Source organism: Geotrypetes seraphini, chromosome 1 (genome assembly GCF_902459505.1).
Source record: "Geotrypetes seraphini chromosome 1, aGeoSer1.1, whole genome shotgun sequence".
Taxonomy (NCBI): domain Eukaryota; kingdom Metazoa; phylum Chordata; class Amphibia; order Gymnophiona; family Dermophiidae; genus Geotrypetes; species Geotrypetes seraphini.
Genome location: NC_047084.1, coordinates 381,383,132 through 381,410,925, shown reverse-complemented (window position 1 = coordinate 381,410,925; position 27,794 = coordinate 381,383,132). Strand labels below are relative to the sequence as shown.

Below are 27,794 nucleotides of genomic sequence, written 5' to 3'. Positions count from 1 at the left end.
AGTCAGTTAGAAGAATATCAGCCCTCCCCAGTTTCAAGATGGCCTTAAAAATATATTTATTTGAGCAGGCCTTTAATTAACTCCTATGGGGATGATCTGAAGGTCCTACACAGCGAGCACGTTATACTTTACTCCTCTTGAATGTGTGTAAGTTACAACAAATGGAGCTCTTTTCTAACTTTCTGATTTTAGTAGGTAAACCGCTTTAACCAAAGGAATTGTGGTATATTAAGTAACAAATAAATTTATAGATGGAATGGCTCCTTATAGAATTGTCTCTTAGTATTATTCCCCTATGAAGTGTGGCAATGCATATCAGTGAAGTAAATCCTGATACTAAGACTTCTGGGGACAGGGAAATATCTTCTGCCACCGAAGAAAGACAGACAGGCAGAAAGACAGAAAGAAAGAAAGGGGGCAGGGAGAGAGAAAGAAAGAAAGACAGACAGACAGTCAGTGGACAGGGAGAGAGACAGAAAGAAAGACAGACAGGGGGAAGGGAGAGCGACAGAAAGAAAGACAGACAGGGGGCCAGGAAAGACAGACAGACAGAAAGAAAGAAAGGGGGCAGGGAGAGACACAGAAAGAAAGAAAGAAATGCCTAAGTCTACACATCTATTCTAGCACCCGTTAACCCTTTCAGGACCATAAGGATCGTAGGCCAATTTTTGTGGTTTTGACGACATTTTTATGGTAAAAAGGGCTTGCAGATGCCAAAAAATTGATTTTTTTTGTGAAATATCATTATTTTTATTTAAAAAAATCACACTTCTGGCTTATGGACAGTGTGGCAAGTGAATCTTCTCGTCAATCTAGCAACGACACTAATGAATGAATGTCGGAACCAGTTTGTTTACATAAAGGCAGTATCATATGGAATCCGTACATATCAAATTTAGAACTGTAGACTATCCCAATCAAAATTTATAGGATTTTAAAGTTATGGGACAAATATGTCCCTTGGTCCTGAAAGGGCTAATGTAACGGGCTAAAGTAAGGGGCGGTGATGGACCGGGGAGCAGGGAAGAGGGACAGGTGGAGCACGGAAGAGGTGCTGATGGACCGGAGAAAAGGGAAGAGGGACAGGGGGAGCACAAAAGAGGTGCTGATGGACTGGGAAGCAGGGAAGAGGGACAGGGGGAGCATGGAAGAGGTGCTGATGAACTGGGGAACAGGGAAGAGGGACAGAGGGAGCACAGAAGAGGTGCTGCTGGACACGGGGGACATAAAAGGAAGGGAGAAGGGCTACTGCTGGACAGGGGGAGCTGGCAAGGGGTGGTGATGGACAGCGGAGGGAAAAGAGACAGGAAGAAAGAAAGACAGACAGAAAGCAGCCAAGGAGAGAGAGAGAGAGAAAAAGACACATCTATTCAAGCACCCGTTAATGTAACGGGCTTAAAGACTAGTCTAATATAATAAAACGGTAAGCCGCACATGCGCACTTTCCAAGCGTGGGTCCGTTTTCCGTGAGCTGTAGCTAGGAAGTGCGCATGCGCGGCTCACCCCCTGCCCTCTCCGTCGTCTCCCGGCTCCAGCAGCGTCACAGTTTTCAAAGAGGCGCGGGATTGTTTCAACGCGGAACCACCAGCCGTTAAAGCTCCTGGCGCTGACTCCCGCCAGTGGAGGAGAGGCAAGGTAGAAGAAGATTTCCGCCGCCCCCCTTCCCTTACCGCGGCCCCGACTGGCGATTTCAGCAGCGTGTCCAGCAGTCTTCACACGCTGCTTCGGACCCTTCTACTACCCTGATTTGCTCCGGACGTGACAGAGTAAATCAGGCCAGTAGAAGGACCCGAAGCAGCGTGTGAAGACTGCTAGACACGCTGTTTGAATCGCCCTGTGTACTAGGACCCGCGGGAAGGGAAGGGGGGGCCGCCGGCAAAGGACTCGGGCCCACGTTTGTAGTCGCGACTGTGGGAAGGGAAAGGGGGTAGAGGAAACAATAATGCTGCTGCACAGGGAACTGGTGTGGGGGGAGGGAAATGGAGGGGGAGGGAATGCTGCTTTGGACAGACAGACAGAGGGAGGAAGGGAGACAGAAAGACAAGAAGAAAGACACGGGCAGGTGCACAGGGAACTGGTGTGGGGGGAGGGAAATGGAAGGGGGAGGGAATGCTGCTTTGGACAGACAGACGGAGGGAGGAAGGGAGACAGAAAGACACAGGGGCAGGTGCACAGGGAACTGGTGTGGAGGGAGGGAAATGGAGGGGGAGGGAATGCTGCTTTGGACAGACAGACAGAGGGAGGAAGGGAGACAGAAAGACAAGAAGAAAGACACAGGGGCAGGTGCACAGGGAACTGGTGTGGGGGGAGGGAAATGGAGGGGGAGGGAATGCTGCTTTGGACACACAGACAGAGGGAGGTAGGGAGACAGAAAGACAAGAAGAAAGACACAGGGGCAGGTGCACAGGGAACTGGTGTGGGGGGAGGGAAATGGAGGGGGAGGGAATGCTGCTTTGGACAGACAGACAGAGGAAGGAAGGGAGACAAGAAGAAAGACACAGGTGCAGGGAGATATACAGAAAGACAAACAGACAAAGGGTGACAGAGACAGACAGAAAGAAAGACAGCAGGAGTCGCGTCAGGAGGGGTGCGGGATGCCGCAGAGGGAACTTTTCCAATGGGTGCAACTGGGCGGCTGTCGGGAACCTCTGATCAGGGGCAGAGCAAGGTAACTGTATCATAGGGATAAGAAGGAGGAGGGGGGAGAAAAAGGAAGGGACGCCTACTGCTGGACAGGGGGAGAAGGAAAGAGGTGCTGATGGACAGGGGGTGGGTGAAGAAAAAGGAACGGAGGCCTAATGTTGGACAGGGGGAGAAGGAAGGTGCTGCTGGACAGGGGGGAGGTAAAACAAAGGGAGAAGGGCTGCTGCTGCATAAGGAGAGCTGTGAAGGGGTGGTGGTGGACACAGGGGAGGTAAAAGGAAGGGAGAATGGACAGGGGGAGCAGGCAAGGGGTGGTGATGGACAGCCAAGGAAAAAGAAAGACAGAAAGAAAGAAAGCGGCTAAGGAGAGAGAGAGAGAAAAATAAATAAAGAGAGACACACACACATATATTCTAGAACCCGTTAATGTAACGGGCTATAAGACTAGTAGAATATAATTCAGCACCAATTTTTGAGCGCCATTTACTGAATCTAGGCCGTAACTTGTAGTATTGTATAAGTTTAGGCCTGGATTCTCTAAACAGTGCTGTGGTTGGCAGCCACCTTTAAAACGGCCACCGATCGCATGTCAATCATGCGACGGTGTCGTTTAGAGAATCATGCCTCCAGAAAAGGTAGGCAATGGAAATGTAGGCCAGGGTTTTCAAGGCCTACATTTCTAGCTCCAACCTTTGACGTGAATCGCACCTAATGCCACTTCCGGCGTTGGCTATGCCTACAGGACATTAGGTGCCGTAAAGTGCCTACAGAGGCATGATTACGGCAGTGGTTTTTAGGCACTGGTAGGCACCTTGAAAATCAGTTTAAAATGGCATTTTTTCACTTAGTTTAGGTGCTAGTAGGGCCTAAAAAACTGGCACCGTTTATAGAAAATGTGCCCTAGTGCATAAGTGTGTACCCCACCCTGACTCCACCCATGTGAATGTCCACCTGCAAAGTCCACACTATTAAAAATGCGCATATAGAATAACATGTAAATGACAAGAAGTTTGGTTATTTATGCACGTGTTTGCTGCCTAACGTTAGGTGGCTCTTCATAGAATTACTTCCTGTGTTCAGATTTGACCTGTTTGAAACATGCTTGTTAGCCATTTATAACTAAATGTTTGTAAAATGACCGAGCAGAGCATGCATTGTACCAATCAGTGTCAATATGCCTTGCGCAGGTTTCTTCTGTATCACTGACTGACAAGGTTCATTGTTCCAGTTCTTTTCCATATCTCAGTAAATGCTTGAGTTTTTTTTATTGGTTATGGCTTCCCAGGTTATTCACTTCCTAGAGCTGTAAGACACATTAGGGCCTAGATTCATTAAGCAAACCGATCGTGTATCGAGCCTTTTGTGAACGATTTCCCTCTGACCCAATTCACTAACCTGTGTACCGATCTGATTCCGATCCGTGCATGCAAATGAGGGAAACGGCGTGCAAAGTAGGCAGGGATGCGATTCACTAAACAAAAATCTTAAACACCGACTGGGCTGTTCGATCACCAAGAAGCAACTGCCGAGGACCAGTCGCTCACCTCCTTTCCGACTGTTCTGCCAGCCCTGCAATAAACCCGCTCTCTCTGCCACGACCTGCTCTCTGCCCCAGTCTTCTGCTCTCAGCCCTGACTTCCAAGCTGATCTCCTGCCCTGCTCAGCCCCGACTCACCTGCAAGCCCGTGGTTTTAACCCACGGTTTTAAAGCGGGTTAAACCCACAGGCTCATGAAGTAGAAAAACCAGTTAAAAAGTTAAAACAAAAAAGCTCTGCTGGGCATGAAGGGCTTGCAAAAAAAACCCAACAAAAAATGCTGAGAGCATGCGCAGACCATCTACAGGCAAGGAAGATGATCTGCGCATGCTCAAGGATCGCTCTCTAGCGATCCATGCGGTGGGTGGATTGTCCCCCATTTGCATGCAGGCCTTTAATGAATTCATCAGCCTGCATGCAAACGGACATGGATCGGAGGTTAGTGAATCTAGCCCTAGGAATGCACTTTAGTTAGCAGAGTTGCACTTCTTTTCAGGGTGGTTTTCAAAAGCCGTTTAGCCATGTAGATGGTTCTTTACTCAAGTAAATAGCTGTCCAAGTAAAAGGTGTGCAACTTTTCCTTGGAAGCATTCCTGAGGCAGAGTTAGGTCAGGGGTAACAATGACAATGCAAGTTTGGCCGCAAAGAAATGACAGTTGCGAGTTTGACTGGGAGAAAGTATCCAAATCACCCATAAGATTTGGGTATTTATACACTAATAAACAAACCTTTTTAATGTGCTACAAAATAGTGTACCAAATATTGTCACCGCACACCTGATCATAATCAGTACAACTTCCAAATATTATAGCTTATCTAAAGTGCACTATACGTGAATCACTGTATAGTCAAAAACTATTCATTTAGGAGCCTTATTACTAAGCTCCATTACTTATTTATTGGGATTTATTAACCACCTTTGTGAACAAAGATTCACCCAAGATGGTGTACAACAAGTTTTAAAATCAGGTACTCTTAAGTATTTTCTCTATCCAGACCGGCAGGCTCATAATCTTAACTATGGTACCTGGGGCAGAGGAGGGTTAAGTGATTTGCCCAGAGTCATAAGGAGTAGCGCTGGGATCAAACTGGCAACAGGGTGCTGAGGCAGCGTCTCTAACCACTAGGCCACTCCTCCACAGTTTAAAATGATATACTGTGGGATATGTTCAAGTATCCTGTAGTAACTAGCAAATCTGCATATGCTAACCGTACACTAAAGATATTTTCATATTTTGGGGGGAGTGGGGTTGTTCCTGTATTAATCAGTTAGTGCATCTTCATTAGTGGCTAGCTCACAGATACTGTGTGAACCCTTGCTGCCTACAAAATGGGTGGCTGTTAAGTGCTTAAACTTCTTTTTTTTTTTTTTTTAATGACCACGCAAATAATGGTAAACAACATTAGTACATAGCCATTAGTACAAAAGTCATTTTTACAGCTGTGGTAAAAATAATGGCCTTGGCATACTGAAAAAAAAACACCTAAGGGCACGCTAAGTCAACTTTTTACCACAGCTTAAGAACATAAGAGTTGCCATACTGGGACAGACCGAAGGTCCATTAAGCTCAGTAACCTGTTTTCCAAAAGTGGCCAATCCAGGTTGCAAATACCTGGCAAGATCCTATGGAGGCATTTTCAATAGCTGAGTCCGACCTTGAACATTTCCTGCAAGACGTCCAAAACCTGAGGCGGGGAAACATTCGTTTTCAAAACTGCTAGATGTCCAAATTATTTTTGGAAAATGACCTATTTGAACGTCTAACTTTTTTGGCCATTTTCAAATACAAAAACGTCCATGTTCAAAATGTCCAAATCAAGCACAATTGGACATGGGAGGGACCAGCATCTTAATGGACTGGCCACACAGACATCCCAATAGGGCAATGAGTCACCCTTAGGGGGGCACTGCTGTTAACTTCCCATAAAGGGTGCCAGGTACATATTTCACCAGAACCCCCTTTTAGTATATGGTGAGCTCTCCAAAACTCTCCCAAAATCCACAAACAAATCAAATACGGAGTACCACAAGAGGCCCTACTATCCCAATTACTCTTCAGACTCTATGGCATACCAGTCCTAGACATAGCCCAAAAACACCAAATAAAAATCCACTCCTTCACTGATGACATATAACTAGGAGTAAACTGTGACAGCCAAATCATAAACCTAAACAACTGTCTTTCTGAAATTAAACTTTGGGTGACCATGAACAAACTCCAACTGAACACCTCGAAAACAGAACTATTATGGAGGAGGAAAGAAAAATGCACCTTTACCCACCCATCCCTAAACTGGAAATCAACTACCTTGACTACAAAAGACAAAGTACATAGCTTAGGAATTATACTTGACTCAAATTTATCACTCTCCAACTACATCTCAAAAATGGTTTCATCTACTTTCTACTATATCCAGCAACTCTGGAAAATAAGAAGCTACTTCTCCGAACAGGACTTCACCCAACTACTTTATGCCTTTGTTCTCTCATGCCTGGACTACTGTAATGCATTATTTAATGGTCTAACCGTTAAAAACGTCCAACGACTAATTTGAGTTCAAAATGTAGCAATGAGACTATTGAAAAACCTACAAGCTCCATCTCCGCAGCTTTGACCGCAGCCCACTGATTATCCATAGTCAAACGCTGCATCTTCAAAGGCCTAGAGCTGGTATATAAAGCCCTCCACAACATGGACTCTGGTACAATAGTACTTCTGGTGTTCCTCAGTGGCTTTCAATTTAGTTGATCACACTCTACTACTTTCACATCTACAATCTATTGGTCTCTCTGGTACAGTTCTAAAATGGTTTTTCTCCTACCTCTCTAATAGAAGTTATACAGTTATAATACCTCCTCTCACTTCTGCTGTTCCATTAACTTGTGGAGTTCCTCAGGGATCCATTCTCTCCCCCCTTCTGTTTAACATCTTCCTCAGTTCACTGACCCTATTGATTCCGAATAGGCTTTTGATAGTGTTCCACACCGCAGGTTATTGAGCAAGATGAGTTCAATGGGATTAGGAGAAACGTTAACTGCATGGGTAAAAGACTGGCTCAAAGGTAGACTTCAGAGGGTGGTGGTGAACGGTACTCCCTCCGAAACATCAGAAGTGATCAGTGGAGTGCCGCAGGGCTCAGTCTTGGGTCCAATCCTATTTAATATCTTCGTAAGGGACCTGGCTCAGGGGCTTCGAGGGAAAATTACATTATTCGCCGATGACGCCAAACTATGCAACATAGTAGGCAACAGCACAGTGCCCGACTATATGACGCAGGACCTACTCTTACTGGAGCATTGGTCCTCAACTTGGCAACTAAGATTTAATGCCAAAAAGTGTAAGGTCATGCACCTTGGCAGCAGAAATCCATGTAGAACTTACAACCTAAATGATGAGACCTTAACAAGAACTGCAGCAGAACGGGACTTGGGAGTGATCATTAGTGAAGACTTGAAGAATGCCAATCAAGTGGAGAAAGCTTCATCCAAGGCTAGACAAATGATGGGTTGTATCCAAAGAAGTTTCGTCAGCCGGAAGCCCGAAGTTATAATGCCATTATACAGATCCATGGTGAGACCTCATCTGGAATATTGCGTACAATTCTGGAGACCACATTATCAAAAAGATGCGCGGAGAATTGAATCGGTTCAGCAAATGGCCACTAGGATGGTCTCAGGACTCAAGGATCTCCCGTATGAGGAACGGCTGGGTAAGTTGCAGCTGTACTCACTTGAGGAACGTAGAGAGAGGGGAGACATGATTGAGATGTTCAAATATGTCACGGGCCGTATTGAGGTAGAAGAGGATATCTTTTTTCTTAAAGGACCTACGGCGACAAGAGAACATCCGTTGATACTCAGGGGTGGGAGATTCCATGGTGACACCAGGAAGTATTACTTTAAAAGGGGGTTTGATCATTGGAATAGTCTTCCACTGCAGGTAATTGAGGCCAGCAGTGTGCTGGATTTTAAGAGAAAATGGGATAAGCATGAGGGATCACTTCAAGGAAGAAATTAGGGGGTGGATCATTAGAGTGGGCAGACTTGTTGGGCCATGGCCCTTTTCTGCCGTCTATGTTTCTATGTTCTGTTGACTTTTCCTGTTTGCCCTTACCATCTTGATCTTAATCCACTTCAGTCCTGCTTGACCAACATTGCCTCGTAGCTCTCTACACATGGGATGTTTTTGAATCCTTCAAAGACTGTTGCATGCTGGATCACTGGAATGTGCCCTATTCCAACTTCCCCCGTTAATCTTCTCGCTATTGATTTAGTTCCAGTATAGTCATTTAGATATCACGGGGTTATCTTCAATTTGGAACTTTCTTTTAAAGCACAGATTTCATAAGTGATTAAGAATGGATTCTTTTGGCTTCAACGTATTCATTCTGTCAGCTCTGTTCTAGATTTTTCTTATATCCACACACTTCTCCATGCTTTTGTGATTTCCAGAATCAACTACTGTAATTCTATTTGCTGTGGAGTTGCAGCTCCATTGCTTTGGCGGCTTCAAATTCTACAGAACTCTGCAGCAAGATTGTTGTTATGACTATGTCACCCCACTACTGATTAATTTACATTGGTTATCCATCAAATATAGATGCCAGTTTAAAATCCTTTGTTTAACACTTAAGGCATTGCATCTTGGGATTCCTTCATATTTATCATCCGTCACTATTCCCTATATAACTACACATACACTGCATTTTTGGATTTTCATCCGCTAGTTCTTCATTCCCACCAAATGGTGCACTATAATCTACCCATTCTGCTGCTTAATTTTTCCTGTCCTCAGCACTTTGGAACAGTCTTCCCCTGTACCTCTGGAATTGGTGTTTCCAAAATTCAAAAGCTTGTTCTTGTTGATTATCTAGCTATATTGAACGATTGGTCTTTCCTTTCGATTCAATTTTGTATTTTAATTTCTGTTTAATTTTTATTATAACCCACTTAGACCTTTTTAATCATTTGCAGGATATCAAATAACAAACAAAAACCACTGAATCTGACGGAAATTAGCATATACAGGACAAGCAACTACTACCTTTTTTTCAAGAAGTGCAGAGACTAGGGGACACTCGGGTTGCATGGAAATACTTTTAAGACAAATAGGAGGAAATAGTTATTCACTCATTGAATAATTAAGCTCTGGAACTCGTTGCCAGAGGATGTTGTAATATGATTAGCATAGCTAGTCTTAAAAAAGGTTTGGACAAGTTCCTAGAGGAAAAGTCCATAGTCTGCTATTGAGATAGACATGAGGGAAGCCACTGCTTGCCCTGGGACTGGTATCATGGAATGTTGCTACTATTTGGGTTTCTGCTTGGTGCTTGTGACCTGGATTGGTCACTGTGAAACAGGATACAAACTCAAAAAAATATGATTCATGTCACACACCTCCTAAAAAGTGCTCATTGGCTCCCAGTTTAACATAGAATATCCCAGTGGTCTCAAACTGCAGCCCAGGGGCCACATGCGGCCCGCAAGGTACTATTTTGTGGCCCTCGGTATGTTCATCATAATCACAAAAGGAAAATAAAACAGTTTCTTGATCTCTTTAGCTATAAAGTACAATATTATTATTAAGACTTGGCCAAAAGGAAAAATTTATAAACTAAAAGAGTTTTACCTCATGCAAAATTGTCATTTCTTTAATAATCCTAAGCAAGCTGTCTTGCCATGTATAACTCAGAATGCAAAGAACTGGACAATGATATATAAACACTGGGGATATCTCAGAATGCTACTCTGAAGAATGTAAGCTTAGCAGCACTCCTCACTGAATTCACCCTGTGTATATCAAAGCTGGTTTTTTCCTTTTTAATTATTTTTTTATATTGTAATTCAGTCCTTGGCTTTTCATGAAAACTTTATTTGAATTTTTTTGTTTTTTTCAATTGTATTAATATTTTTCATATTCTTCATCTTATCATATATAATAAAACACTAAGCGCGCATGCGCACTCGTGCTGCGTGTTCCCTGATCTGTTGCGGCGGCACGAGTGCGCATGCGCGCCAGACAAGCTTCCCTGATCTCCACCTCATAATATGGAAGTTTCTTTAGACGCTGATGATCGCCTCCACAAGCCTGCTCCCAGCCAGCCGACGATCGCCTCCACAAGCTGGGACTGGGGCACAAAGAACGCCTCCTTCCCCCCCCCTCGGGATGAACCGAAAAACTGACCCCGCCGCCCGGGACCCGAGTCCTTTGCCACCCCACCCTTCCCTTCCTGCGGACCCGACTATGAACCTTGCGATTCCAGCATGTGCAGCAGTCTTCACACGCTGCTTCGGGCCCTTGTACTGCCCTGATTTGCTCTGCCGCGTCTCTGATGATGTCATCAGGGACGTACCAGAGTAAATCAGAGCAGTAGAAGGGCCCGAAGCAGCGTTTGAAGACTGCTGCACATGCTGCTGGAATCACCAGCTTTGTAGTTGGGACTGCGGGAAGGGAAAGGGGGGTAGAGGAAATGCTAATGCTGCTGCACAGGGCACCTGTTAATGTAACGGGTTTGCTTTCGGGAGGGGGTAGGGAGACAGGGGCCACGGAGAGACAGTCAGGCATGGAACAACAGATAAATACAGGTAGGCAGGGGGCCAGGGAGAAAGACAGGGGGCTAGAGAGAGAGACAGACATAAAGAAAGACAAACAGACAGGGGGCTAGAGAGACAACAGATAGATACAGGTAGGCAGGGGGGCCAGGGAGAAAGACAGAGAGATATACAGAAAGAAAGACAGGGGGCCAGGGAGACAGATAGAATAAACACAGACAGACAGCAGAGAAAGAAACCTCCCCCCCCCCAGACAAACACTAGCCAAGGATAGAGAGAGAGAAAGAAAGAATGACAGAGACAGAAAGAAAGACAGACAGACAAACATCTATTCTAGCACCCGTTAATTTAACGGGCTTAAAGACTAGTCCTGTTATAAAGACTTCATCTTATCATTTAAACTTATTCATTGGGCATTCCATTCTCTAACATTCATAAATGGATAATGCACTTAGCTTTTTGTTAAAACTGTGTGGCCGCACTGTTCCCCACCAACGCGTTTCGTCTTCTTCTTCAGGATGGGGCTAGTGCTGCAATGGCCTATTGGCTTTCACCATTCCATTCATCTCGCGACCATTTTAGCGGGCAGTCCGAGAGCCGGCCTTCTTCCTTCACCAGATTTGTGCAGGACATGGGGAAGGCGTTGCATTTGGACCTCCAGTTTGATTCCAGGTATACCAAGGAATATTTGGAAGAGATGGACCTTCCCCATCCTCCTAAGGAGTCCTTGCGGCTCACCCTGAATCTGGTGTTGCAACCGACTTTTTTCTGAAACTTGGAGACTCCATTATGCTATTCCTGCCATTCCATCTAAAATGGAGTCTCGGTACCGGATGGTCCCCTGTAAGGGGTTTGAGAAGGCTCACCTTTCCCACCAGTCTTTGGTGGTGGAGTCTTCCCTCAAGAAATCTCACCCTTCCAAGATCTACGCAGCTGTCCCGCCGGGCCGGGAAGGCTGGACTATGGATAAGTTTGGCAGAAGCCTGTACCAAAATTCCATGATGGCTAACAGGGTCCTGAATTACAACTTTACTTTCACGTCCTATTTGAAGCAGTGCATTAAGTCTCTGCCGTCTTTCCAGGATGATTTGCCGGTCTATCGCCATGCCGAGTTTCGCCGGCTTGTGGATACTTTTTCACAGATTCGGCTTTATATGTTTCAGGCCTCCTATGATGCTTTTGAACTTTCTTCCAAAGTCTCTGCCTTTGCGGTGGCCATGTGTCGCCTGGTGTGGCTCCGCATAGTAGATATGGACCCGAACCTGCAGGACCGGTTGGTGAATCTTCCATGCTTGGGTAACGAGCTGTTTGATAATTCCATCGAGGCTGCCACCAAACGTCTCTCTGAACATGAGCTCTCCTTTGCCTCCTTGGACTGGGCCAAGGCGAAGCCCGCTCCGCTCAAGTCTTATCGGTTGCCTCCCCGGTGCTATCCGCAGAAATTGACACCGGCATTTTCTAGCCCTCCTCCTCGGCGCCAACAGCAGTAGAGGGCTCCTCCTAAGCCTCAGACCCCTGCAGCGGCCAAACTGGCGCCGTCCTTTTGACTGTGCCGGTGGGAGGGGGCTGGCCTCCTCCGCCCTCAGCCCTTCTCCTCTTCCTATCGGGGGCCTTCTCCGCACCTTCTCTCACCGCTGGGCGCTGATCACTGCGGACACTTGGGTCCTCTCCATCGTCAGAGAGGGGTATTCCCTGAACTTCCGGACCTTGCCACCGGACAGGCCCCCAGGAGAGTCTCTTTACAACAGGGCGCAGCTCTCCCTGCTTCTCCAGGAGGCTCAGGACCTCTTTCGCCTTCGGGCGGAGGAGGAGGGCCCCCTTTGTCAGCGGGGCTCCAGGTTTTACTCTCGGTACTTTCTGGTTCCCAAAAAGACCAGGGACCTCCGCCCTATCCTGGATCTCTGGAAGCTGAACAAGTTCCTGGTTAGGGAGAGGTCCATATGCTCTCTTTTCCCACTTTGTATCCTTTGATGGACGAAGGGGACTGGTTGTGTTCCCTCGACCTGAAGGAGGCCTACACTCATGTTCCGATCCACCCGGCCTCCCGAAGGTTCCTTCGTTTTCAGGTGGGAGACCTTCATCTACAATATCGGGTCCTCCCGTTTGGGCTTGCTTCGTCCCCACGGGTCTTCACGAAGTGACTCGTGGTGGTGGTGGCAGGACTTCAGGTTTTCCCGTACCTCGATGACTGGCTTATCAAAGCCCCGTCAAGGGAGGGGGTTATTTCAGCGACCCGTCAGACTATTATCTTCCTTCAGCATCTGGGCTTCGAGGTCAACTTCCCAAAGTCCCAGTTGTGCCCCTCTCAGTCCCTGCAGTTCATTGGGGCTGTGCTGGACACGGTTCGCCTCCGTTCATTTCTGCCTTGGCGGGCCACCCTCATTTGGCTCAGTCGGCTGGTCTCCCTGAGGGCTTCGGTCTCGGCCAAGCAAATGATGATCCTCTTGGGGCACATGGCCTCTACCGTTCATGTGACGCCCTTCGCCAGACTGCACCTGCGCGTCCCTCAGTGGACTCTGGCGTCTGAGTTGAGACAGGATCAGGATCCTGCTTTGCAGCACATTGAGGTGACTCCCTCCTTGAAACGCTCGCTCCGTTGGTGGACCAGCTCTTCCAATCTTTCCAGAGATTTGTTCTTTCTCGTGCCCCCGCCTCAAAAGGTTCTGACGACGGACTCCTCTGCGTACGCCTGGGGAGCGCACCTCGACAGCTTTCAGACCCAGGGTCTTTGGTTGAGTGCGGACCGTCGCTGCCATATCAATCTTCTGGAGCTCCGGGCCATTTATAATGCCGTGGTGGCTTTTCGTCATTGCTTCAGGATCAGGTGGTCCTGATGTGCACGGACAGGCAGGTGGTGATGTATTATGTGAACAAGCAAGGGGGTACGGGTTCCCTGTCTCTCTGCAGGGAAGCTCTGTGGCTTTGGGAGTGGGCGTTACGCCACAACATCTTCGGGCAGTTTACATCCAGGGCGAACTGAATTGCCTAGCGGACAGGTTGAGTTGCTTCTTCAGCCTCACGAATGGTCGCTCTATTCCTCGACTCTGCGTCAGATGTTTGCTCGATGGGGGACTCTGCAGATAGACCTGTTCGCTTCGCCCCTCAATCACAAGTTGCCTCGTTTCTGCTCCAGGATTTACTCCCCAGATCGTCTTGAGGCGGAAGCTTTCCTTCTGAATTGGACAGGCAGGTTCCTCTATGCGTTTCCTCCCTTTCCTCTGATTTTGAAAACTCTCATGCACCTCAAGTCGGTACTTGCCACCATGATTTTGATAGCTCCTCGGTGGCCCCAGCACTCATGGTTCTCCCTGCTCCTCCAACTCAGTGTCAGGGAACCTCTACTTCTGCCTGTTTTTCCTTCTCTGCTGTCTCAGAGTCGGGGTTCGCTTCTGCATCCCAATCTGCAGACTCTGCACTTGATGGCTTGGTTCCTTTCCACCTGACTCCTTCCTTTGAGTTTTCTCAGTTGGTGCGGGATGTCCTGGAAGCTTCTCAGAAGGCTTCTACTAGGCTGTGTTATTCCCAGAAGTGGACTAGATTCGCCACATGGTGTGCTTCCCACCGCGTAGAGCTTCTGTCTGCCTCCTTGTCCTCGGTGCTGGATTATTTGCTTCATTTGTCTCGGTCTGGCCTCAAGACGAATTCTATTGAAGTCCATCTCAGTGCGATTGCTGCCTTTCACCGGCAGCTTGATGGGAAATCGCTCTCGGTCCACCCGCTGGTTTCTCGCTTCATGAGGGGCCTCTTGAATGTCCATCCTCCTCTCAAGCCTCCCCCTGTGGTTTGGGATCTGAATGTGGTTCTCACTCAACTGATGAAGCCTCCCTTTGAACCCATTGATAAGGCTCCTCTGAAGTTCCTTACTTGGAAAGTGGTGTTCTTGATTGCTTTCACGTCTGCTCGCAGAGTCAGTGAGCTGCAGGCTTTGATTGCGGACCCACCTTTTACTGTCTTTCATCACAACAAGGTGGTCCTGCGTACTCATCCTAGGTTCTTGCCTAAGGTAGTTTCGGATTTCCACCTTAATCAATCTATTGTCCTTCTGGTGTTTTTTCCTAAGCCCCATTCTCATCCGGCGCTTCATACCCTTGACTGTAAGAGGGCGTTGGCTTTTTATATCCAACGGACCCAGTCTTACCGGAAGGTTGCTCAACTTTTCTTGTCTTTTGATCCTAATCGGTTGGGGCGTCCTGTCTCCAAGCACACCTTGTCAAACTGGTTGGCTGCTTGTATTTGCTTCTGCTAAGCTCAGGCTGGTCTCTCGCTGCACGGTCGGGTCACGGGGCATAAAGTCCGAGCGATGGTGGTGTCTGTCGCTTTCCTCAGGTCCACGCCTATTGAGGAGATCTGCAAGGCCACTACTTGGTCTTTGGTTCATACCTTCACCTCTCACTACTGTCTGGACGTATTTTCCAGGCGCGATGGCCAGTTTGGCCAGTCAGTTTTGCATAATCTGTTCTCCTAAATTGCCAACTCTCCCTCCGTCCCCTTTGGTTAGCTTGGAGGTCACCCACATGTAGAGAATATGCTGCCTGCTTGTCCTGGGATAAAGCACAGTTACTTACCGTAACAGGTGTTATCCAGGGACAGCAGGCAGATATTCTTGCAACTCTCCCACCTCCCTGGGTTGGCTTCTTTGCTAGCTATCTGAACTGAAGACCACGAGGAGGAGACGCGCCCTCTAGTGGAGTGGGAAGGCACACGCATGCGTGGTGCAGCACTAGCAAACTTTGAGATCTTCAATCAAGTTTGCTTGAAAAGCTGTCTGCGACGGGGCTCCGTGGATGAAGTCGCCCACAAGTAGAGAATATCTATCTGCCTGCCTGCCTGGATAACACCTGTTACGGTAAGTAACTGTGCTTTAACCACACTAGTTTTTGCAACTAGTATACAATAAGTACAAAACTTTACTCCACTTTACTAAAAGGACACTTTCGATCCAAAACTCTAAATTTTGGCTTTTTTATGTAGTTTTAAATAGAGAGGGAACCATAACTGCCTCCTCAATCACTCCTCCAAAGGCTAAGCACGTCAGCAGCTAGCTGACATTCAGGCATGACTTGGCGTAGGTGTAAACACCAGCTTGCAGATTTTAAAAGTATGCACGAATTGCTGTTGCAAAGTAGGAAACGCATGCATATTTCTCAGGTTTTCCCAACCAAAACACACTGCTTTCAAGACTGTGGATGCCGTGTCTAAAATTGCTGCTTAGACATGTAGAAACACACAAGTAAACCTGCTATTTACATGTGCAGAAGCTGCAAAACCCTTCTAAACGACCTCCTTAATTAGAGCTGAAAGTCCTATTCGTAAATTTTTTGTGTCATCTCTTGTGAACCACTTAGGTTTAAGCGGAGTATAATTTTTTTAAAGAAAGAAATAAATATGACTCCTCAGTCAGTATACCCCATTGTTCACCATTAGCAGAACTCTTGTGACAGTGTGCACAATGAATCTACTTTAACTTTTGTCATACACATGGTAAATAGCAGGTGAGTGTTTTCTTTGGGTAGATTTTGGTGGTGCACCTGCAAATTCTGCTCGAAGCCCAGATGTGAACAAATAGAGCTTTGAGTACATGTGCTAGATGGGTTAGTATTTTTGCCTTTCTGCCTTTTTAAATGTTGCTCTTTTCTTTTGGCAGGTCCTCGTTCTGCCTGAGGAACCCATGGAAACTGCAGAAGGCGTAAGAGCTATTTTTACTTCTTCTTTTTTTTTTTTTCTTCCTTTTTAAATCACTTTATTCCAGTGGGGGAAGGGTGAGAAGAGTCTCTTGCCTACTTAACTAGGAATGGATTTGGGATGAAAAGAAGATTGCTGTGTCTGTTCATGTTGATGGCCTATAATTATATACTCATTTTGAAGTGCTGTAATGTTAAACCCTCTCAGTTTGGTTCCTGTGAAGAAGGGTAGGGGAGAAATGTTCTTGCTTTTTATTTTCAAATGCTTGCCATTCTGATTCCTCCTACTCTCGGCGAGCAGATGGTACAAAATCATTTTCAGGTTCACAAATGCTTAGAGCCATTTATTTGAAAGAAAGAGGATCCCTAAAATAACAGAAAAATCAGTTTGATTCTCTGAGAAGAAATTCTGGTTCTTTCTGCGATCCATGTTGTATCATACGGGGGTTTTCCAAGCAGGCATGGAATGGGGGTGAGAAACATTATCACACAGAGCAACTAAAATTCTTAGGTTCTTCTCTTTTGGCACTGTTGGGCTGATGTTTATCTTGTGCTCTAAGAGGTTACACAAGGAAATATACAAATTAAGGGCTAGATTCACAAAGCAAACCGATCGTGTACCAATCGATTTACGACCCCTATGTGACCCGATTTTACTCTGGCCCGATTCACTTACCTCTCTGCCGATCCGATTCCGATCCGCGCATGCAAATGAGGGGAATGGCATGCAAAGTAGGCAGGGACGCGATTCACAAAACAAATTTTGTGAAACAACTGGACTGGCCGATTAACTCAGGAAGTGACTGCTGGGGACCAGTCACAAACGTCCTTTCTGACTCTCCAGCTCCATTGCAGCCCTGCTCTCTGCACGCCCTGCTCTCTACTGCTCCGTTCTCGCTGTCTTTACTCTGCAGAAGCCGCCGTGCTCTCTGCCCTTGTCCTGCCTTTTAGCCCCGACTCTCCTGCTCTCTGCCTCCTTCCCCGCAGTGCGAGCCTGCGTGTTTAAAGGGCTCAGACTGCAGAGAAGGCGGCAGAGATCAAGAGAGTCAGGGCCAGCTGCTGCTGCCGTTGATTGCCTGTATCCTGTGCAACAGATTTAAATGTGAGCAAACACAATTTGCAAGAAAACCGCTACCACTTGTGCTGTGGCATCTGGCTCCTAGCACGTGGGAGTGGTAATGCTCTTCTTCCTGAAAACCCTTTGCAGCAAGCTTTTGAACTGGTCCCAGAGGAGATGACATACCGCTGGGCTGTACTGGTCTTCTTCTGTCCCCCATTCAATGCTCGCACTGTAGAGAAGGCAGCAGAGAGCAGGAGAGTCAGGGCCAGTGAGTTTAAGAGGCTGCTGCTGCCGGAGATTGCCCTTCAAGACAACTTTTGGGCTAGATTCAGAAAGCAGGAGAATCGGGGCACCCCCCCAAAAAAAACAAATAGAAACCGGAGCAGAATGAACATGAACACATGAGCAGACCATCTACAAGGAAAGCAGATGGTCTGCGCATGCGTCAGGATCGCACACTTGCGATCAGTGTCGGCGGATGGGGGCGTTCCTCTGATCACCCCCATTAGAATATTGCTGGTTTCTGAATCCCTCGGACCTGCCCGGATCAGAAACGGATCGGTCACAATCAGGCAGGTTAGTGAATATAGCCCTAAGAGTTTCATGTCCATCTGCTTCAGTAAGCAGTACCTCTCAAAGAGCCACATAAGTCAAGTAAACAGAAGGAACTTTTCTGGGGGGTATTTAGATGCTTTCTGTAGAAATTTCAGTAACAACTAGTGAAAAGGTTCAGATCCCAATACTGCCTTATACACATACTCTGTCGTCGCTGGTACTGATGCAAAAAAAAAAAAAAGGGGGGGGGGGAGGGCATCTCATTAGGAAGAAAAGAACACACATGCAGACTATTACATGGCAAAAGAGATGTGTCTTTATTCAGAACAACAACACATATTTATAGTCCCCCCCTTTGTACATGCCCAGTCACAAGCTAATAATGGGTGTAGCTTATGAGGAAACATAAGCTTCGTTTCTCATGTAAACAGGGAGGGGGGAGGGAAATTCCACAGCCAGTAGTCATAGTTACAGATAACAAAAAGAGACAATGTTTTTGTGTGATTTCTTGCATAGCAAAATAAGCTTATAAAGAATATACCCTTACAATCCCCCTTACGTCATGAAGATGACGTCATAAGCAAACGGCAGTAGTGTGGAGGGAGAAGTACTCCGCTAAGATGTCCGAGATCATAGATATATATAGAAAACCTTGGAAAAGAAATATAAACAATAAATAATTCCTTCACATATCATGCAAACCACCAAGAGCAGCAATATAAACACCGGGGTCAAAGCTTCCGGGATAGTCGGGGGTCTGTGGGAGGGACCGGTAGGTACTAGCCAGGGCTAGAGTAGAGCGATGAACAGCAGAGTTGACAGTATCATGGAATCACAGGAACCAGGCAAGGCAGGCAGCCAAGAGCGAAAGAGTCAGTCAGCAGGGAGGCCACGCCAGGTTCGGAGAGGAACATGAGCCAGTGTTGTGATACGGTCCACATCTTCCTCGAGCACGGTACCATCATCATCAAGGTCAAGGCAGTAGTTAGAAAGGTGGAACTTGCCACAGACGCCACCTTCCGCAGCCAGCAAGTAATCTAGAGATAGGCGATTCTGGTACATGGCAGTGCAAAAGTTCAAGAACAGCCTGCAAGTGAAGTATGCAGTTGAGCAGGTAGATTGGGGTCTGATAACCCCAGGAGCCATCTTCAGCCCACTTAGCAGGTCCATAAGCAGCAATGATTCATTCAGCAGGCCAGTTGTCACCCCATTTTCCAATCTGTAAGGGGTGGAGAGTACTAACCGCTTTTTGCGACCCCCTAGAACACAGGGGCTCCCAGGCATTCGCTATCGGCCAGCAGTAACAGAAAGGAGCTGGGATGGATCCAAATACACATGTACCAGTCCGGTGAGCAAGCAGCCAAAGGTAAGCAAACAGGCCACAGAGCCAATATCAACCATCAGGAGCTGGCCATCGGGCGTAGGAAGTTCCATGGAGCAGGTACTGAAGAGGAGGTCCTGGTAAATTGAAGATGCAATAATGGAAGTCCGCAGGGCCCACAGTGGAAGTCGTGGGGCTGATGTGAAAGAGAGGTTCTGTGAAGGCAGGACTAGCATATCCAGCTATGTTCATGGCCACTGTTCTCCCATACCGGTCCCACCACAGACAAAACAATTGCTGACATTAAGAGTCTGGTCCCAAAACCGCCCTGCACACACTCTGTCGCCTCTCAGATATTTGGAGACAGTCTCTTTAGGAAGAAAGGATGCTCAGGCTCAGGTTTGTTCCAAAGAAATTGTCCATTTATTATGAGTTTTTCATCCATTTTTATAGCATTATACATGGGACGGTTTTTTCAGCATATGACTGTAGGAAAGACCATATTTGGTAACAGGATACATAAAAGCAACTAAAAAGAAGTAGCAAGCATAAGGGGGGCTTTGGTGGGAAGTTTCATAATACTGTCCTTTTGTCTAAGGTTTGAGCAAATGTTTCATTCTTAGCAAAATGTTTCTTATCTACAGGAGAAGAGGATCGCTCAGCTAGAACACGGGCTGTGGGGGGTTCAGGACATGAGGAGGAATGACCTTGGCATAAGTAGCTAGCTTCAGAACAGGATGTAAAACACAGAGCTCAGAACACAAAGAGAAAAATGACCTTGTAGCTGTTCAGCAGAATGAAAACTGTTTTTAGCAGTTCTTTTCTTTTATATGTTACACAAGCAGGAATAGAAAAACTTACAAGGAATATATGTGCCCCTTCATGCCCCTCTTACGTCATGAAAATGACATCATAAGTGCACAGTATGAGCTTGGAGGGAGAGATATTTCAGATATGTCTCTCGAGGAGGGGGTTTAGGAGCAGTAATACAAGCAATACAACATATGAGCATTCTAAAAATGATATAGGCAACAAAGATACAAATAATAATAGAGATTATAACAATAATAAGGTCTTTAACCCATCCCTGCATCCAACTAAAGTACTGATCCCAAGGATTAGATAACCCAGAGTTACGTTTGAGTTCAGCAGAGAGGTCTTCTAATTTCTGAATGGCCATAGTAACCTTATCCGTGGGATCTGTATTGTCAGGAATAAAGGTGCAACAGGATAAAGTACTGGGGAGAATTTTACAGACACCCCCTTCTCAACAAGGATCATATCCAGGGCCATGCGGTTTTGGAAAGTCATCTGAGAAGTGGGGCCTAACTGATCAGCAATACCTTGCAAGGCATCCCTAGTGTAGTTCACAAAGCATTGCTGATTATAATAAATGTAATTAATCCAATCAACATTCTTATTGAAGTGATAAGGGGAATAAGAGACTCGAACCCAGCCTAGTTGTGACAGGAAAAACAAAATCTACTTTCATATGTGCAGAAAAACAGGGAAAACATAACAGAAAATAGCACATGAGACACATTCCCATAAAGGACAGGCTCCTGCATGAGTGAAGGTGTCCTCATAGGGGCATTGCTGGAAAGGCATTAAGCTAGAGAACACATTGGAGATAATAATGCTGCCAATCGAGGAACAGTATGAGGGGGGCAGTACAATGACCATAAGCAACATCAAATAACATGCATGCATCAAAATACAAAGGCACTGGGCAAGGAGGGTAATGAGGGGGCCCTCAGCACCTGCTAAAGGCACCAGTTGGGGGTTGCGATAAACCACAAGCTGCCAGTTACACTCACTTGTAAACAGTTCCTGTCCAAGAAATTAAAAGGTCAGGCTGTGGTGTTGCAGGAGTATCAGTCTCTTTAAACTGGTAAAGTCCATACTCGGAGAGAAAGGTGTCTGCACAGACAGGGAGGGACACACACCAGCTTGAAAGGAGTTCAGGTATCATCCAGCAGCTGAAGTCCAGGGAGGTGAGTCAAAGGAGGACATTGACTTGGTATAAGTATGGAAATGAGAGACAAAAGGCAGATACACAATGTTCATAAGAGGAAAGGATAATAAGATGGTATGGGTTGCATTCAAGAGAGACCATAAGGATATACTCAGTGTAGGGCACACAAAAACCCATTATGCCAGAAATATGTGAATTGAGCAGATCCAGTGGGCACCATGGAATAAACACTGTATAGAATCTTTGTCTTAATAATATAACCCCTAACTAAGCAGTGCTCAGGCCATGAAAACAAGAACTAAAAAAGATATTGTGCAATTTAGATAGGAAACAAAAATGCAAAAAAAATGGGGATAAAAATCTACAAAAATGGCCAATGGTATGTTTTCCGGGGTACTCCACAAACCAAACAGACAGACAACACAGAGATTACATGGCACAAACAAACATAGAGCTCCAGTAGGCCTTAAACTTGCTTTCATCCGTCATGGAGTCAGGGCTGAACTTAAATCTGCAAATAAACACAATTATACAAAAGGAAGAAGAAAACAACATCATAGAACATAGCACTAGCAAAGTAAATTTCCATGTAACACATGGCACAATAATCAATAATCAGAAAAGGCATAATCAAAGGATCTGGAGTCTAAACGTATGCTTGAACTTCTACAAGAGAAAACAAAAAATTTAGTCAGTGGGCTCCATTGCTCTGCCTATTTTATTCATAGGGCATGTCTTCAGTCAAGTCATACAATCATAAAAGATCATGCAATCAGGGACACAACTGGCTAGTTTGTGCTTCAATCTACAGAAATATGAATATCTTACTAGGTAAAGCAAGATATAGTGTCCAGGGTTAGGTACAGAGGTAGTATGAAGTATTGCAGTGTCAATGCTAAGAGGAAAAAGAAACATTTTTTAAATCTTAAAGTGCAAGGTCATTTCAAGGTTACTTGAAGCACAACTTTTTCTTCCTGTTTTTTGTGGGTTGTTTTTTTTCAGTTCAGCAAAAGATTCTTTGATCCATGATAGCTATGTATGTATTCCAACTGCCTGCCTTCACATCATCATCATAAGGAAACACATACCCACTGTTAAGAAAAAAGAAACGTGATAGGGGAAACGCCCCTTGCCAGATACCGGTAGTAAATCTGTCGCCAACAAGCTGCATCTCCCAGACCTGTAAAAGAGACTTGTACAGTGTACTGTAAAACAAAACATAAAAATGAAACACTACAATTGCACTTTCCACTAGAACATATGAGTTAGTGTCAATTCATAGTTGCTTTATACAGTTCCTACCCCAAAGAGCTTACCTAAATTAAAATAACTTGGAACTTTACTCACACCTGCCTATTCCAACTAGAATATCCCTTTTAATAAGGACATAATACATGCACATACTTTCAAACACTTGACACATCCCTGTTTATAAACGTACACTATCCTGTCTGCAACGTCACCAAATCCACATTAGCCACAAAACAAAACTGAATCATGTTGCTAACCCAGATTGTTATTTTTTTCATCTCTTTATATTTCGTTTTCATTTTTGTCTTGTTTCCCCAGCGCTTTCTTTGACCAAATTTCCAAGTTAAAAACTTAATTAAATTCCAAATACTAAGCCTTTGACTTTTTTTTTCAGAACTTCAAAATGTGCACAGTGCTGTAACTTTTGGCAATAATCCTATTCTTTTTTTTTTTTTCAGGCGATAGTGTTCGTTTTTCCTGTCATACATTATGGTGCACAGTTTTGTGCCAAATTGGTGCCAGCAAAAGTCACATACCCACAGCTTTATAAAAGAATTCTAATGTCTCCTAAAGCCAAAAGATATCCTAAAACTATTAATTCAAAAATTGTTTATGTAGATCAGAAAACTAGTTCTTATTGTCTTCTGCAATCCTGCCATAACTGGCAGGGCTGAGATGTTACATTTCATGATTAAAAGCGGTACTCCCCCTTCTCTTGTAAAAAGACAAAGAGGGACAGGCAAGAAAAACTGGCCATAGGAGTGGAGGGGAAACAGCAATCCCCTACAAATACGGTGTGCATACCACAGTTAGAATAAAGTTCCTTTTTGCTAAACACAAACAAAAAAAAAAATGACAATCCCCTTTCAAATATGCAAAATGGTTTCTAAGCACTGGTAAAAACGATTGAATTCCAAAGCAAACACTGTCTTCCTTGCATTTGGAAATTCTGTTCGTATTAGCTTTCTCTGTGTAAGGCACTGTCTCAAATTATTTTCTCCTAACATCCCCTCTTCCCCGAGGGTTTTTACAGGGAGGAGATAAATAGTTTAAGGGGTCTCATAGGCAGATTTTTTACCTCTTTGCAATCCCCTTTGTTTGTTTGTTTTTTTCAACAGGAAACATTTCTAGCTTCCTTAGTGCTGCTTGCAATTCTCCTACTAATTTAAAATTTGACATAGTCAATGTTTCCTCCGCACTAAACTTTGGCCAGAAGCTAGGTGGAGTCTCAATACTTATCAGTTGCTTCTTATCTTTTCTCTTAATACTGGACACACTGTCATTATCACTGCAGGATCCTCTCTAAGGGCTTTTCCAGAGGATTGCTGTCCAGGGGGGGGGGGGTCTCTACCACCCCCTCATCACTTCTGCTAGCTTTTTACTCCCCATTCTGTTCTCTGCTCCATCTCCCCCTTCCTCCTAGAGAAAAAACTCTGTGGAGAAAAAAAGGGAGGCAGCCAAAAGGCTGTCTTCTATCTCACTGGAAGGCATGGAAAAGGAGGAGGGGGTGAAAGCTCTCACTACTGCCCAGAGGCACAGCGTGGGGAACTCTTTTTCAAGTGAACAAAAGAAAAGCCAGATTGCATTTTGTTTGTTTTTGTTCACAGAAATGAATAAGGTAATTCAGACACGCTTCTCTGTTCAACAAACAGCAGATTACCAAAGCTGCAGTTCAGATATCAAAGCTACAGTTCTTGGTGGGTTGTTTTTTGTTTTCTGTTTTGTTTTGTTTTTCCAAGGCTCGTCATTCCTAGGAAGGGGAGGATCCTTAGTGCCTGTCTGACCCAGAACAAAGCACAAATCTCACTTACCTTACCTTATAAGAAAGACACAGGAATATACAATACAATACAAAGCGTATACTTCAAACCTGATCTAAGCGATAGAAGAGGTTAAGCACATGCAAAGCTTTTACCCCACAGATGACAGAGTAGGCAGGCATGTCTATTAATATTGGTATTCCCAAAAGAATGTGTGGCCACATACTACAGGAGTTCCCTAAACTCCATAAGCAACAGGAGTTCCTTAAACTCCCTAAGGTTTGCCAAAAGCCTTAATCATAGAACATGTGCCAAAACTCCAGGAGAGGCTTGCCAAAAGCCTCAATAACATATAAGGGTGTGGAAGACTTGGAAGAGGGCAGAGACCCCAGTGAGAATCAGACATCTATACTCACTCACTGTAGTCTCGGCACCATCTCCAATCCCGGATGAGCTCCCAACTGAAAAGGTTCAGATCCCAATACTGCCTTATACACATACTCTGTCGTCGCTGGTACTGATGCAAAAAAGGGGGACGGGAGGGCATCTCATTAGGAAGAAAAGAACACAGATGCAGACTATTACATGGCAAAAGAGATGTGTCTTTATTCAGAACAACAACACATAAGAAATGGCCTTCACCGGATCAGACCGAGGTCCATCAAGTCCGGCGCTCCGCTCACGCGGCGGCCCATTTAGGTTCTCTATTATGAAAACCTGAAATTACCGTATCCCTCAATATGATTTTCAAGAAGGTGTATATCCAACTTGTGCTTGAAACCCCGAAGAGTAGTCTCCGCCACAACATCTTCTGGTAGAGAATTCCAGGCGCCCACCACTCATTGTGAGAAACATAACTTCCTGGCATTCGTCCTGAACCTGCTGCCACCCAGTTTCAGGCTGTGACCTCTTGTCCGTGTCACATCTGAAAATGTTAGTAATGCTTGTTCTTGGTCTATTTCATCCAATCCTTTTAATATTTTAAAAGTCTCTATCAAATTGCCTCTCAGTCTTCTCCTCTCGAGTGTGAACAGTCCCAGTTTCCTGAGGTGTTCTTCATAGCTCAAATTTTTCATTCCTTTGACTAGTTTCGTGGCTCGCCTTTGCACCTTCTCCAACAAAGTTATATCCTTCTTGAGGTAAGGAGACCAATGTTGGACACAGTATTCCAAGTGTGGTCTGACCATTGCTCTGTAAAGTGGCATTATGACTTCTTCCGATCTACTCGTGATCCCGTTCTTAATCATGCCCAACATCCTGTTTGCTCTCTTCGCTGCCGCCGCACATTGCGCCGATGGCTTCAGGTTTCTGTTAATCAGTACCCCCAAATCCCTTTCCTGTTCGCATTTTGCTAATGTTACTCCAAACATTCTATACTCTTGTTTTTTATTTTTTTTTCCTAGATGCATCACCTTGCATTTATTTATGTTAAAATTCATCTGCCACTTTGTCGCCCATGTTTCCAGCTGTCTCATATTTATAGTCCCCCCCCCTTTGTACATGCCCAGTCACAAGCTAATAATGGGTGTAGCTTATGAGGAAAGATAAGTTTCGTTTCTCATGAAAACAGGGAGGGGGGAGGGAAATTCCACAGCCAGTAGTCATAGTTACAGATAACAAAAAGAGACAATGTTTTTGTGTGATTTCTTGCATAGCAAAATAAGCTTATAAAGAATATACCCTTACAATTAGTGCTACACGATTCAGGGAAAAAAATCTTTGATTTGATTTGGCCTATTGAATTGATTTTTTGATTTGATTTACTTTTTTTTGGGGGGGAGGAGTTCTAAACATCCTGGTGGGTTTATTTTGTAGCCTCTTCACCCACCCCAGCCCCCTTTGCCCTCTCCAGCCCCATGCCAGTGCTGTAGTGTAAACAAAATAAATAAAAAAGACTTTTTCTCTCTCTGTTAGGTCTTAGCTCACGCTCGCTGTCTAACACCAGCTCTGGCAGGATACACATTTCAAATTTGACATATTGTAATCACAAAATAGAAAATAAAATTATTTTTCTACCTTTTGTAGTTTGGTCATTTTATTATTCAAATCATGTTTGTCTCAGGCTCTGGTTTCTGTTTGTCTTCTGTTAACTCGCTTGCCAGGGTCTCTTGCCTATTTGACATTTTCTTCTTTCTTCATGCTCACCATCCATCTTCCATCTCTGTACCTTCCCTTCCACTGCCATATCCAACATTTCTGTTTCTTTCCTACTGTCTATATCTCTCTCTCTGCCTTGTGCTCTGGTTCAAATCTCTCTATTCTCCAGGCAACATCTCTCCCTTTCTCCCCTCCATTATCATGTGCACCATTTCTTTCTCCCCATGCACCATCTCTCCCTGCCCTCTGCCCTGTGTCCAACATTTCTCCCTCTTCGAAATTCATATCTCCCTCCCCTCCTCCATATACAGGATATTTCCCTGTCACCTCTTTCTACCCCTGTAGCATCTGTCCCTTCCTCTCCTCCATCCCATCTCCACCAATTCTTTCTCTTTCCTCCCCCCAAGTGCAGCAGTGTTCCATTCCTCTTATCCCCCTGTGCAGCAGCTTTCCTCCTTCCTATCTCCCTGTGCAGCAGCTTTTCATCCCTCCCTTCCATTTCCCTGTGCAGTTAAGGCTTCCCTTTGCTGCATCATCAGTAACGCAGCAGAGGGAAGGCCCTGGCAGGGCAGGTCAAGAGAAGCCTGTTCACTGCACTGCCAAGTGCCAAGCCAGTCACTACCTCCACTGCTGCTACTTTAGAAGGCCCGGAGGTATGTCAGCAGTCAGGATTCATTGAATCAGTCTTTTTTTTTTTTTTTAAGGATGTGAATTGATTTGAATCGGGCAGCACTGGTAGCAACCTCTGCTGGAATGTAGGCCTGCTACTGGAATACATCTGAGAGTACTGAAGAAACAGGGAAGTTCTGGCAACTGTCTGATCTCTTCAGTGCTTCTCCAGTGTCAGGAGTGATTTCAGAAGAACAGAGAAAAGACCCTCTCACAAAAGTACCAGTAAGGAAGAGTTTGGAAACTATAGGCCAGTTAGTCTCACCTCAGTTGTGAGTAAATTAATGGAAATGCTTTTAAAACAGAGAATAGTGAGGTTATTGGATTCCAGTGGATTGTTTGCAGAACATGAGACAGCATCATTTTACTAGAGGTAGGTTATGTCACAGAAATCGGAGTAATTTCTTCTATTGGGTGACTAGAGAGTTGGATTGAGGGAGAGCGCTAAATGTACTTAGGTTTTTGTATGTCAAAGGCTTTGCTAAACTGAGTGCCCTCAGCACGTGACCTAAAGTGACTGACTGGGTTAGAAACTGGTTAAATGGAAGGTAACAAAGAGTATCAATAAATGGAACTCACTCTGAGGAAAGAGAGTGCTAGATGGTTCAGTTCTTTAACTGATTCTTTCCAGCATTTTTGTAAGCAATATTGCAGAAGGGCTATCTGGTAAGGTCTGGTAAAATATGCAGTAGG

General features: G+C 45.2%; 1 protein-coding gene across 4 annotated transcripts in view; it reads left to right on the top strand.

Moving 5' to 3' along the window:
• Positions 1–27,794, top strand: part of UBXN8 (UBX domain protein 8) — a 140,552-nt gene that overhangs the window by 37,975 nt on the left and 74,783 nt on the right. For all 4 annotated transcript variants that reach the window (XR_004536588.1, XR_004536590.1, XR_004536589.1 and 1 more), the window contains exon 6: positions 16,377–16,418. Coding sequence is in view for 1 of the 4 variants with exons in the window: in XM_033915955.1 (XP_033771846.1) it covers positions 16,377–16,418 (42 nt within the window). In the remaining 3 variants the exon portion in view is untranslated. The remainder of the gene's footprint in view (positions 1–16,376; positions 16,419–27,794) is intronic.